Source organism: Micromesistius poutassou (genome assembly GCF_964030765.1).
Source record: "Micromesistius poutassou genome assembly, chromosome: 22".
Lineage (NCBI taxonomy): Eukaryota > Metazoa > Chordata > Actinopteri > Gadiformes > Gadidae > Micromesistius > Micromesistius poutassou.
This window is the reverse complement of record NC_140292.1, coordinates 7961649-7974174: the sequence shown is the minus strand read 5'-3', so window position 1 is coordinate 7974174 and position 12526 is coordinate 7961649. Positions and strand designations below refer to the sequence as shown.

The 12526-nt window shown below is 39.9% G+C and overlaps 1 protein-coding gene across 1 annotated transcript; it reads right to left on the bottom strand.

The window, feature by feature from the left end:
* Positions 1 to 908: 908 nt before the first annotated feature.
* LOC311368007 (myosin heavy chain, fast skeletal muscle-like) lies at positions 909 to 11986 on the bottom strand. Its single transcript, XM_084486882.1, has 41 exons — positions 11968 to 11986; positions 10917 to 10951; positions 10586 to 10800; positions 10335 to 10478; positions 10084 to 10240; positions 9962 to 9989; positions 9755 to 9869; positions 9538 to 9630; positions 9385 to 9448; positions 9205 to 9303; positions 8829 to 8932; positions 8599 to 8737; positions 8356 to 8474; positions 8109 to 8258; positions 7816 to 7986; positions 7432 to 7732; positions 7203 to 7273; positions 6989 to 7076; positions 6747 to 6864; positions 6533 to 6656; positions 6317 to 6453; positions 5974 to 6229; positions 5645 to 5887; positions 5359 to 5535; positions 5105 to 5250; positions 4901 to 4991; positions 4421 to 4810; positions 4197 to 4323; positions 3942 to 4060; positions 3659 to 3855; positions 3393 to 3576; positions 3122 to 3287; positions 2911 to 3035; positions 2518 to 2826; positions 2208 to 2411; positions 1992 to 2117; positions 1740 to 1910; positions 1551 to 1655; positions 1358 to 1453; positions 1145 to 1276; positions 909 to 1016 (listed from the first exon to the last, which is right to left on the bottom strand). Exons 3-41 carry the CDS (start codon positions 10790 to 10792, stop codon positions 996 to 998), a joined length of 5814 nt encoding a protein of 1937 aa, XP_084343008.1. The 5' UTR covers positions 10793 to 10800; positions 10917 to 10951; positions 11968 to 11986; the 3' UTR covers positions 909 to 995.
* Positions 11987 to 12526: the final 540 nt, after the last annotated feature.

Genomic DNA, 12526 nt, shown 5'->3' with positions numbered 1-12526 from the left:
CATGTAAACAATTGAACAGTTACAGATTTTAAGTGTGAAGAGTCCCAAGCTGTTTTTTGTGGTATTGAAGAGGAGCTCCTCATCCCCTTTGGTATTGTTCTGGACAACATTGTTTAGGACTTCAGAGCATGAAAATTACAGGATTTTAATGAAAATACTTGACTGTCAAGGCCTTGCCCCTTATTTGAACAAACTATGGTCTATTCTGTATTCTGTTCATAAAAAGAAAATAAAAAAAATTGAAAACCAATCTGGTCTACCACAGCTACCCATAACAGAGCCACAGCTCTGGCCCAGAGCGCAGCCCCACATGCCTGAACATGGGCCAAGCTAGGTTCATCTGTAAGTGCCAATGACCATTAGACCAGGCCAGAATCCGTGGTGATCAGCCAATGAATGCCAGGAACTCGCCCCCTGCAATGCTACGCACCAGTTTTAAATACATGTGGTCTGATTCATGACTTTGAGAGGAGAGTGAGAAGTGTTATAGGAAAGAGAATACTGTTTAGCTGCTTTAATAACGAGTATATTAATTGGGTATTTGTTGTAGTTTTGCGGCCTCTTTAGTTCAGCCTGTCCATTTGGCAGCAGTGGGTTGGGACCAAGCTTGGGACCATACCACAACTAAGCCTTGGGCCATACCATAACTAAGCCTTGGGCTATACCATGACTAAGCCTTGGGCCATACCATGACTAAGCCAGGGGCAGTACTATAACTAAGCCTTGGGCCGTACCACAACTAACATTGGAAAAAAAAAAAAGTACAGCAGAAGGACTGCAACTTTGACAGTTTAACTTTATTGTGTACCACATCCAATGACCTAATTAGAAGGATCCAGCACTAATTAAGAGATACTCTGATTACAGCAGTGAAAAAATACAAGTAAATGAATACAAAAGACAAGATGAAAAATTGCTGTATAGTTTATTGAATTCTATTACCAAACGCGTCATATTGTATGACTTGTATGTGCAATGTTTCACATGGAACGGAATTATTCAGCACTGTCCTTTACCTAAAGAGAAAAGCAAAGCAAAAGTAGAATTTGGACGTTTAAAAGGCATTTGTATAAAATAATATATGGAAATTATTAGGATTCATATTTGTGGAACATTCAACAGTGTACATTTACTGTCCAAATACCTTTCCAGAGTCACGGCTCTTAGACCTCAGCTTGTTGACCTGAGTCTCAGCAATGTCAGCACGTTCCTCAGCCTCCTCCAGCTCATGTTGAACCTTCCTGCACTTGGACAGGTAAGAGTTGGCCTGCTCCTCCTGTAGGAACATTTGTATTTTGTCAGTTTGAATATGATATAGCAAAGTTGACCTGAGTATCCCTAGTAATATTGAACTTACCGCTTCCTCAGACTGCCTCTTGTAAGCCTTCACCTTCATCTGCAGCTTGTCCACAAGATCCTGGAGTCTGCAACCATTCTTCTTATCTTCCTCAGTCTGATGCAAAAGTGAAAAATCAACATCATGTGGCCTTTAGATATGATCAAAATGCTAATGCAGTAGAAACATATTTGGAGATGTAAGTTTGACATACCTGGTAGGTGAGTTCCTTGACTCTCCTCTCATATTTGCGGACACCTTTTACTGCATCTGCTCCACGTCTCTGTTCACTATCAACCTCTGCCTCCAGATCACGAACCTTTAAAGTAAAAGTGAATTACTAAATATTTTCCAAACAGTGAATTTATAGTTATTATTAAATGCAGGCTTATTATTGCCTTACCCTGGACTCCAGTTTCTGCAGCTGCTTCTTGCCACCCTTCATGGCCAGGTTCTCAGCCTCATCCAGGCGGTGCTGCAGGTCTTTCACTGTGACCTCCAGGTTCTTCTTCATCCTCTCCAGGTGAGAGCTAGTGTCCTGCTCTTTCTTCAGCTCCTCAGCCATCATGGCAGCCTACAAGGTCAAACAATGTTTACATTTTTAAAAGTTACATCAATTGTCATTCCATGAATTAAGAAATAAAAGTAGACATACATCAGTGATGGCCTTCTTGGCCTTCTCTTCAGCATTCCTGGCTTCCTGGACGCTGTCGTCCACCTCACCCTGGACTTGGACCAGGTCAGACTCAAGCTTCTTCTTTGAGTTCAACAGGCTTGTGTTCTGAAGCAAATGATGATATGATATGCAATTTCTTTCAAAACATGTACATGTACTCTTGTACTTGTATTACAGAATTAGAATGTTGTTTACCTGAGAGTGCAGCAGTCCAACGCGCTCACTGGCGTCCACCAGCTCTTGCTCAGCCACTTTGCGGCCTCTCTCTGTCTGTTCCAGAGCCGCCCTCAGCTCCTCAATTTCAGCCACCATGAGACCGTTCCTACGGTCCACCATGGCAGCCTGCTCCTTCAGGTCTTCCGCAGCTCTGGTGGCATCATCAAGGTGCAATTGGGCATCCTAAATAAGGGTGAACATTTATTGTTATACGTGAAATAATGTGAAAAACTTAAACTATAAATGGTGGTAAATATACAGGGATCTCAAATTATGTTTTGTGTCATACCTTCAGTTGTCCCTGAACATTCCTCAGCTGCTTCTGGGCCTCAGCAGCCTGGCGGTTGGCATGACTCAGCTGGATCTCCATCTCATTCAGGTCTCCCTCCATCTTCTTCTTGATTCTCAGGGCATCATTCCTGCTCCTGACCTCAGAGTCAAGAGTGGTCTGCATGGAGTCAATGACCCTCTGGCTGTTCCTCTTGATCTGCTCCATCTCCTCATCCTTCTCAGCCAGCTTCCTGTCAACCTCACCCTTAATCTGGTTGAGCTCCAGCTGGACACGCAGAATCTTGGACTCTTCATGCTCCAGAGTTCCCTAATGTATGAAATTGAATTAGACACATTTATGGAAATTGAATGTCTTTTTTCAAGTGTTGTTTGCTTATTTAATCATCCTCACCTCAGCTTCCTCAAGGGCTGACTGGATCTCAGTCTTCTCTGTCTCCACCTGCTTCTTGGATTTCTCCAACTCATGGATGCTCTTTCCGGTCTCACCAATTTGTTCAGTCAGATCAGAAATCTCCTCTGCAGAACAATTTTGTATTTGTAATAAGTCTGATGCATGTTTAACCACAACATAGTACTGTCCATATTACTAAGCAAAAACTCACGCTGGAGGTTTTTGTTTTCACGCTTCATGGTCTCCAGATGATCCAGAGTTTCTTCATAGGAGTTCTTCATCTTGAACAGCTCAGTGCTGAGAGAACGAGCCTCTTTCTGAGTTCCTTCAAGCTCTGCCTGGCCCTCCTCATATTTCTGCTTCCAGTCAGCCAAAACCTGAACATTATTGTTAATAGATTGTTAATAGAGTGGTGGTTTAGGACCGGAGGGAGAATCATAGGATGATAATATTACAATTTATTGAAATGAATTACAACTCACCTTGTCAAAGTTCCTCTGCTTCTTGTCAAGGTTGGCAGCCAGTCCATTGGCCCTCTCCACATCAACCATGAGATCCTCCACCTCACCCTGGAGTCTCTGTTTGGTCTTCTCCAGAGAGGCACACTTTGAGTTCACAGCCTCAATCTGTTCCTCAGCCTCTTGAAGGCGCTGGGCAAGCTTTTTCCTGTTAAAGAATAACATGGTTTAATTTACGTGAATTCATCAAATATAATTTTTTTTGCTAAAGAATACAATATTTGACTCACTTGGACTCCTCAAGCTCCTCAGTGCGCTGGATAGCATCAGTTTCATACTTGCTCCTCCACTGAGCCACCTCACCGTTGGCCTTGGACATTCCACGCTGCAGCTCAGCCTTGGCCTCCTGCTCCTCCTCAAACTGCTCCCTCAGAAGGTCACAGTCATGGCGGGCTGATTGCACACCATGAGCAAGAGCATTCTTGGCCTACAAAAGGAGAAACAGAGCATGTCAATCCAAGATATTTTTTTATCTTTGTACCCTGCAATTTTTTATGAATAATACTACCTTACCTTAACTTCCTCCTCATTTTGCCTCTTCAGCTCCTCAATCTGTTGAGTATAAGCCTGCTTGCCTCTGGTCAGCTGGGAGACAAGAGCTTCCTTCTCCTCAAGCTGACGACCAAACTCACCTAGTTGGAGGAGGTATATCAAATAAGTAATACATATAGAATTTGTGATACATAAAATGTATGTTTAATTGTGTTCCAAAAATGGTCCCCTCGGTCTTTCAAATGAATCAAATGACTGAATAAAAGAATTATCAACCGTTTTCTGTCAGCAGTCTTGCTCTCTGGGCACTGATGTCATTGATCTGGCGAGCATTCTCATCACTCTTAGCCTTGATTTCACTGAGTTGGTCCTCAAGGGTACGGCAAATCTTCTCCAGATTTCCCTGAATTTATCAATTTGAAATCATGTTAATTTATTATTATTTAACTACTTATTTTCTATATTATTTCTTAACACGAAGGCATTGAAGAATAACTTACCTTGGCCTTAGAAACAGCTTCCATGTTGCTGGAGAGGTCATCAATCTCCATCTTGAACTCGCTCTTCTCCTTCTCAAGCTTCTGCTTGACACGCTGGAGGTTGTCAATCTGCTCTCCCAGCTCTGCTACACTGTCAGCCTGCTTCTTACGCAGAGCAGCAGCAGTGGCTTCATGCTGCAGGGTGGACTCCTCAAGGTCACGACGCAGCTTCTGGAACTCAGCCTCACGCTTCTTGTTCATCTCAATCTGAGCAGAAGTGGCTCCACCAGCCTCCTCAAGCCTCTCACTGATCTCTTCAAGTTCCCGGGAGAGATCAGCTCTCTGCTTCTCAACCTTGGCACGAGCAGCACGCTCAGCCTCAATCTCTTCCTCCAGCTCCTCAATACGGGCCTAAATAATAGACAAATATTGAGCTCAATATTCAAGTTTATTATTTCAGAACATTTATATGAAATGAATTAACTTGATTAATTGTCCCACCTGAAGCTCTTTGATCTTCTTCTGAAGCTGAGCACCCAGTGACTGCTCATCTTCAATCTTGCTCAGAAGCTGGCTGGTCTCAAAGTCCTTCCTGTGAATAATGAATGAAAAAAATGTTCAACTATCTCAATACAGTACGTAACATCAATACATAACGTCATATGCACTAAACCTATCGTTATTCTTAAAATACAAATATATTACTTCTTGATTTTCTCGTCAGACTGCTGTTTGTCGTTCTCAAGATCCATGACGGTTTCCTGAGCCAGTTTCAGATCACCCTCAAGCTTTCTCTTGGATCTCTCAAGGTCCATACGGAGCTTCTTCTCTTGCTCCAGAGAACCTTCAAGCTGGATGTCAATAATTTAAAAATAATTAAGAACAATCAAATGTAACATTGAATATTCACTCAACTCCATTACTGATATTCATTGAATGTTTCCATGAGCTGTTCTCACATCATCCACTTGCTGTTCAAGCTTGGTCTTGGCCTTGGTCAGAGTGTTGACTTTGTCTTCCTCTGCCTGCAGGTCATCAAGGGTCTGCTGGTGTGACTCTTGGAGGGCTTTCTTCTCCTTTGTCAGCTTAGCAACGCTCTCATCCTGAGAGGCCATCTCCTCTGTAAGGTTCTTCACCTGAACAAAACAAACTCTGTACCTGTCATACATGCTCATGAGTAAAGTGTATCCATCCCTTGTATGATCACGGTTTGGACAATGTTGATGGTGTTGGTATTTTACAAACCTTGTTCTCAGTGGCATGTTTCTCCTTCTCCACTTTGGCCAAGGTAAGCTCCAGGTCATCAATGTCTTTCTTGAGCTCAGAGCATTCATCCTCCAGTTTCCTCTTCTTGGCAGTCAGCTCAGCATTGATTTCCTCCTCATCCTCCAGTCTCTCAGTCGTCTCCTTGAGTTTGGCCTCCAGCTGGATCTTACCTTTGATAAGTCCTTCACACCTCTCTTCAGCATCATTCAGATTCTCTCCTTCCTGTGTGATATTGACATTGGTAAAACATGTCACATCACATGTTCAATATTTGCACACATAACATTTTTTATATAATGTTTACTTACAGAGGCCACTTGCAATGCAAGATCATTCTTCTCCTGCATTAGAGAAACCATCTTCTGCTCCAGTTCCTTCTTCTTGGCCAGGGCAGCTGCCAGGTCGGTCTTCATTTTTTCATAGTTATCCTTCATCTCAGAGAGCTCCTTCTCAGTTTCAGCACTCTTCAGAAGAGGCTTGATCTTGTAGTACACCTTCATCCATGGCCAGTGTTTGACATTCATGAATGAGCGAACGTTGTACTGAATAGTGTAGATGGCTTCCCTATCAAATAAAATGAACCATATAGTCATATCTCACTCAGTATCTAAAAACCAGTTTGAGTTTTGAGCACTATGTTTTAAAACATACCTCCTCTCTGTCATCTTCACATACTCCTTTCTCATGACATAACCTCTGCATGCAGCCTGAATCATTCCGACCAGAGCAGCCAGCTTCTCATCTCGCAGCTCCTCAAGAGTACCCAGAAGACCAGCTTTGAAGAACACCTTAATGTAAGAAGAGACATTTGTCAGCAAGTAACTTTAAATCAAGTACAAACCTAGTTTTTGACAGCAATAAACAGACCTTGGTGTGTCCAAATTTGTACTCATCGTGAGGCACATCAATGGACCCAAGCAGTTTCTCAGAAGCCTTCTTGTTGTCAATAAACTGACCGTCAGGAATGACACTGGCATTCAGTACTTTGTACCTGAAGAAGACAATTGTAATGTTATTATCAATAACTCAAATATTCAAAGACATTTATAAAGTTGTCCTTGAAAAATCATTGAGTTAATACCTCTGCTTGAAGTCAGCGTAGAGAATTCTGCTGGGGAAGCCCTTTCTGCAGATTCTGATGCCCTCCAGTACACCGTTACACCTCAGCTGGTGGATAACCAGGAAGTTCTCCATGAGTCCTGTTATTTTGGTGAAATTCATTTTTTCAATTATATTAGTTTGGTATAGCAATGCCCATGAACCCTCACTAAAATGTATTATCGTGATGCAGACACTATGAACATTTACAAGTAGTCACTGTACCTGGAGTCTTTGACTCATTGGGAATCAGACAACGCACAAAGTGAGGATGGGTGCTCCTCAAGTTGGTCATCAGTTTGCCCAAGTTCTCCTATAGACATAAAACAAAATATTAATTATGTAGAACTTTTTTCAGAAAGAATGATTTAGAATTATATATACATATAAGTAGTTATGTTAAGTATGTTTTTACATTAATTTCTGTGTTTACCCTTACCCTGAACTGTGAAGACACCGTCTGCATGGAGCCACCCTTCTTCTTGCCTCCTTTCTTTGCACCCCCAGTCTCTGTTTTAAATGATTGGTTATTAGTCAAGTTAGTTATTAGTTATTAGTCAAGTTAATTTCATATATTTTTTTTTAAGAAACACATTAAGTGGCTGGAAATAAATGGTTATTATAATTTGACTGACTTAAAAACTACTGGTACAAAATGTGAGCCGTACCTTCAACTACAGGTGGGTACAGGACAGGCAGCAGTTTGTTTGAGGACTTCTGGTACAGCTGCACAACAGAGTCATTCAGGGGATCCTTGTTCTTGTCCAGCCAGCCAGCGACGTTGTAGTCCACAGTACCAGCATAATGCACCAGGGAGAAGTGGGCCTCAGCCTTGCCCTTTGCAGGCTTGGGCTTCTCAAATGCTCTGTTCTTGCCAAGATGCTGGTCATACAGCTTGTTCTTGAAGGTAACGTCTGAGGCCTTGGGGAACATGCACTCCTCTTCAAGGATGGAGAAGATGCCCATTGGCTTAAGAGAGAAAAGGATTGGTGAAACATGTGAAACAAGTCACACAAAGAATAATGATATATAGTTATATTATTCAGGTGTACCTTTTCAATAAGCTCAATGCAGGCAGCCAAGTCCATGCCGAAGTCAATGAACTCCCAGATGATACCCTCCTTTTTGTATTCCTCTTGCTCCAGGACGAACATGTGGTGGTTGAAGAACTGTTGCAGTTTCTCATTGGTGAAGTTGATGCACAGCTGCTCCATGCTGTTGAACTAGTAAGGAACATTCAACAAACAGTCTATTACAAGTTTTCAACAATTGATTGGTAATTACTATTGTGTTCAAATGAAGGAAATGCTGAATCAGAAATGCTGCCACTTATTGAACAACTTACATCAAAAATCTCAAAACCAGCAATGTCCAGCACACCAATGTAGAATTGTCTTGCTTGCTTGGTGTCCAGCATCGAATTGATACGGATGACCATCCACAAGAACATCCTCTCATAGATAGACTTGGCCAGGGCACTCACTGAGTTGTTGACCTGAAAATATTTTGTTCATATAAAATCATCACAAATTATAATCTCATAATAGACAAACCATGTTAACAGAAATTCTACCATATTGTGTTTCACTTACCTGAGGTACAGTCTGTCCCTTGGTGACATACTCATTTCCGACCTTCACTCTCGGATAGCAAAGAGCCTTGAGCATATCAGCAGAATTCAGACCCAGTAGATAGGAAATCTTGTCGGCCTCTACAATGTTAACATGAAAAATGAATGTATTATGATTCTGTATAATAATGACACATAATGTAATATAAGCAAATATGCACCAATATACCTTCTAGTGCACTGATGAATGCATGTTAATAGTTACCTTCATTGCCATCTGGCTCAGCCTGCTCCTCACGCTGCTTCTGCTTGAACTTCATGTTACCGTGGTGAAGCACAGCACCAGTAAACTTGTAGATGCCCATCTTGTCCTCATTAGTGAAACCCAAAATATCAATAGCTTCCTGTGTTGAAAACAAAGAACATTTAGAAAACATTTTGTAACATATATACCATGTGGAAAATATATGAAGTGTTTTCCAATCAACCACTGACATCAGTAGCATCCAGCTCCACTTTGTCATCAATGCTGGCGACAGTGATCTGACCCTGACTGCACATGGGGAAGTCGTAGGGGTTGGTGGTGATGAGGGTCATTTCTGAGGGTTTAAACAAATGTAATTTTTCATTTTTCTTTATGAATAAAAAACTATTATCTTGCTATCTATGTATTTGCATTTCCAAATGCATTTCCAGACTGTGAAATGGAAGATATAATCTTTACCAAAAACAATTTATTCTAGAGAGAAAACTAGCCATTCAAATAGTTGAACTTCAGAAGTCATATTGGATCAGATAATGGCAATTCTGGAAAACTTTTCATCTTAATATTAAGTACATTCTTCACACTCTTACTATAATAAAATCTCACCAACTATCTCAGGTTTGTGGTTGGTCATCATCTGGTAGAAGATGTGATAGCCTCTCTCATCAGGAAGCTGGAAGGTCACTCTTGACTTCTCCAGCAGATCTATAAGGCCCATTCATTAATAAAAACCTACTCTACTATTAATCTTGGTTAATTATTCCACATGTAGAACTTGATACTTACACGTCTCAATGTCAGCACTGGACAGTTTACCGCTTGCGTGGAAATGAATTCTGATGAATTTACCCTGTTTGCAAAATAATTTGTTTTAACATCCTCAAAAAAATACTCAAAAACTAAGGAGCATCTTCAGGGAGGAATTCATCTCATACTTACAAAACGAGAGGAGTTGTCATTTCTCACAGTCTTGGCATTACCATAGGCCTCCAGCAGGGGATTGGCTGCAATAATCTGGTCCTCCAGTGACCCCTATAATCAAACATCAAATTGTAATACCTTTTTATTGAATCATATTTATATTCTTCATGTTCAGGTGGTTTCTGTATGTATTGATTTATTGATTTAATGTTTATTTTTCATTGTTTTAACATACTTTTATCTTTCCAGCGCCTGCAGGGCCATCCTTCTTCTCTCCACCCACTGAGATGGTAGCAAAGTACTGGATGACACGCTTGGTGTTCACAGTCTTTCCAGCACCGGATTCTCCACTGGGTATGAAAAGATGAATAAAGTAAGTACATTTTGACATGTTTTCCAATGTATGATTCATAGTATGATATCATGTTAACAGAATCCTTACGTGATCAGGACTGACTGGTTCTCTCTATCTGCAAAACAATTGTATTCAAAATTACATAAGTATGGCTTTTTTTTAAGAAAAACAAGATAAGAGTAGGGATTTGAAACTTTGAATTGACAAACCAGTGAGCATGTTCTGGAAGGCGTTGTCAGAGACAGAGAAGATGTGGGGTGGAGCCTCCATACGCTTCTTGCCTCTGTAGGCATTGACAACTGACTGGTCATACACTGGGAGCCACTTGTAGGGGTTTACAGTGGCACAGAACAGCCCAGAGTAGGTCTGAAGGAGGTCACAGAGATTCACATTAATTTGACCTATTAATGATGCATATTACTTATGTTTCCCATATTTTCATTGAGACAAAATATCTTACGTAGATCATCCATGCTGAATAACGCTCTGCAAGGTTATACAACACAGAGGCTTCATTGAGATGGGTCATCATGGCCATGTCCTCAATTTTGTCATACTTGGGAGGGTTCATGGGTGTGACATCGTCCTCCTTGACTGTCTTCTCCTAAAATATGGAAACCTAGTTAGTTTTCTTACCAGTGCAACTATTGAGACTTTAAATTTCTGTTGATACCAGCTAATTTGTTTCTACCATGATCAACCTCTGCCTACCTCCTTTGTAGCCAAAACTGTGACGGTGACTTTGCCACCTTCCCTCTTAGTGATAGTACACTTGACGTACAGTTCCTTAGCATCAACCACATATCCAGCAGCCTTTGCATCGAATGGCGCGCTCTGGGCCGCAATCCTTTCCTTCTCTGGCTTCCGGAGGTATATGGCCGCTGCGCCGTAAACGGCCATCTCTGCGTCCGTACTCATGATGGAGGCTTATTTCATGAAAGAAAACATACTAATTATAAATAAAATAAAACTGATTCATCTTTATTTAAAAGTACACATAGATATCACATTCGGTGATGAGATGATGCTACATTTTTCTTACCGTCTTCTTCCCTTCAGCCGCAGAAGAAATGATACCTTAACAAGAAAAGTCAAAGTCTAATGTTAACATTTTACTGATTTGAGTAAATTATCAAATATTTACTAAATATATGATCTTTATCAAATTATATAAAAGTGAATAAGAGTAAATAAATAATCCATAAAAACTAGTGCTGTCTGTTAAACGTGTTAATAACGGCGTTAACGCAAACCCATTTTAACTATTACTACTTTCTGTTTACTACTATTATTATGTATATATTTTTTACCCTTTTATTGATGGACAGTGTTACATTGTGAGAGATTCAGAGATTATTTGCTCCAAGAGAGAAGGACTGCTCCAAGTGAGAATGTTAGTGTGGAATTGAACACTACCGTATATGGCAATCTTGTTTTCAATAAAAAAAAACATTTGCACAAAGGAAGCCGATCCACTTTTCCATGTTGATAAGAGCATTAAAATGAGAAAAAATAATGGGATAAAAAGAAATCAAGGGACTTTTAGAATAGATAAAAATGTGCGATTAATTGTGATTAATCACGAGTTAACTGTGACATTAATGCGATTAATCACGATTAAATATATATATATTTGTATATATTTATTATTATATATATTTATATTAAATATATATAATATTTGAATAAACTGAATAAGAATCAGTTGTGGGGTAGAGTAATTAAAATACATGAAAATAATCTTAATGAGAACAATAATTCTAATGCAATGGTCTCTCCTAGACAATAGCTCTCTTTTCAGACTGCAGTCTAACTTTATCTGAAAACAGTCAACGGTCATTCATAACATGAATTCCCCAAAAAGTATCAATACAAAGAAATCCTCAAAATACATTAAAAATCATACTCAAAAGCAATGGTTTCTTAACAGCGATATAGTCAAAAATTATCTGCATAAAAAACTAACAATTGGACGTAGGTAGCCTGAATAACATTTTAATAAATCAAAAGGACCTCTATGAAAAGAAGAGGGTAAAATCTCTACTCTAATGCAGTGGTCTCTAGACAGCAGCTGAAGCATCAGTCTGACTTACCACCAGTTGTAGCAACCTGAAATCCCCTGCAGTCCATCCATCTCCTCTTCTGTTCTCTTATATAGAGGTGGTTCTGCAGTCAAGGCAGAAACTAAATAAGGACAGATCTTCAATAAACTTTCTTTAAACACAAAGCATAATTTACAAAAATAAATCAGCTTACCAGTGTGCAGTGATTTTACTTTTTTCTTTTTACTTTGCAAATCATTTGTTCATTGGCTCATTCTTTCAGTGCCATACATGATAAAAATGTATATAGTTCATGTATTTTTATCTCAATAGTTTAAGTGCAACAGCAACATTTCAACAGTTTTCATGCAGGAATCCAATTCATAATATCTGGGGACATTTCATATTAGCATTTGGTTTCCTGGAAATAAAGAACATTTACTCTGTTTAACAAGTTAAGAATCAGTTGAATCTATAAATATAATAGTTACGTTTATTACCAGTGCTTGCCACATTGCAAATGTTAGCCAACATTCCGTTTTGTTGGCATGATTTTCAATCTTTACGACTTAATGCCAGGGAACGTAAATTAATCAAGGCCTGACCATGG

What these genes read in the sequence shown, in the direction of transcription:
- LOC311368007 (XM_084486882.1), bottom strand. Translation starts at nt 10,792, where the DNA reads ATGAGTACGGACGCAGAGATGGCCGTTTACGGCGCAGCGGCCATATAC. An exon ending in TGAGCCAGATGGCAATGAAG is followed by an intron (nt 8,475 to 8,598) that starts GTAACTATTAAC and finishes TTAACATTGTAG; the next exon opens with AGGCCGACAAGATTTCCTAT. An exon ending in TGAAAACAAAAACCTCCAGC is followed by an intron (nt 3,036 to 3,121) that starts GTGAGTTTTTGC and finishes ATTGTTCTGCAG; the next exon opens with AGGAGATTTCTGATCTGACT.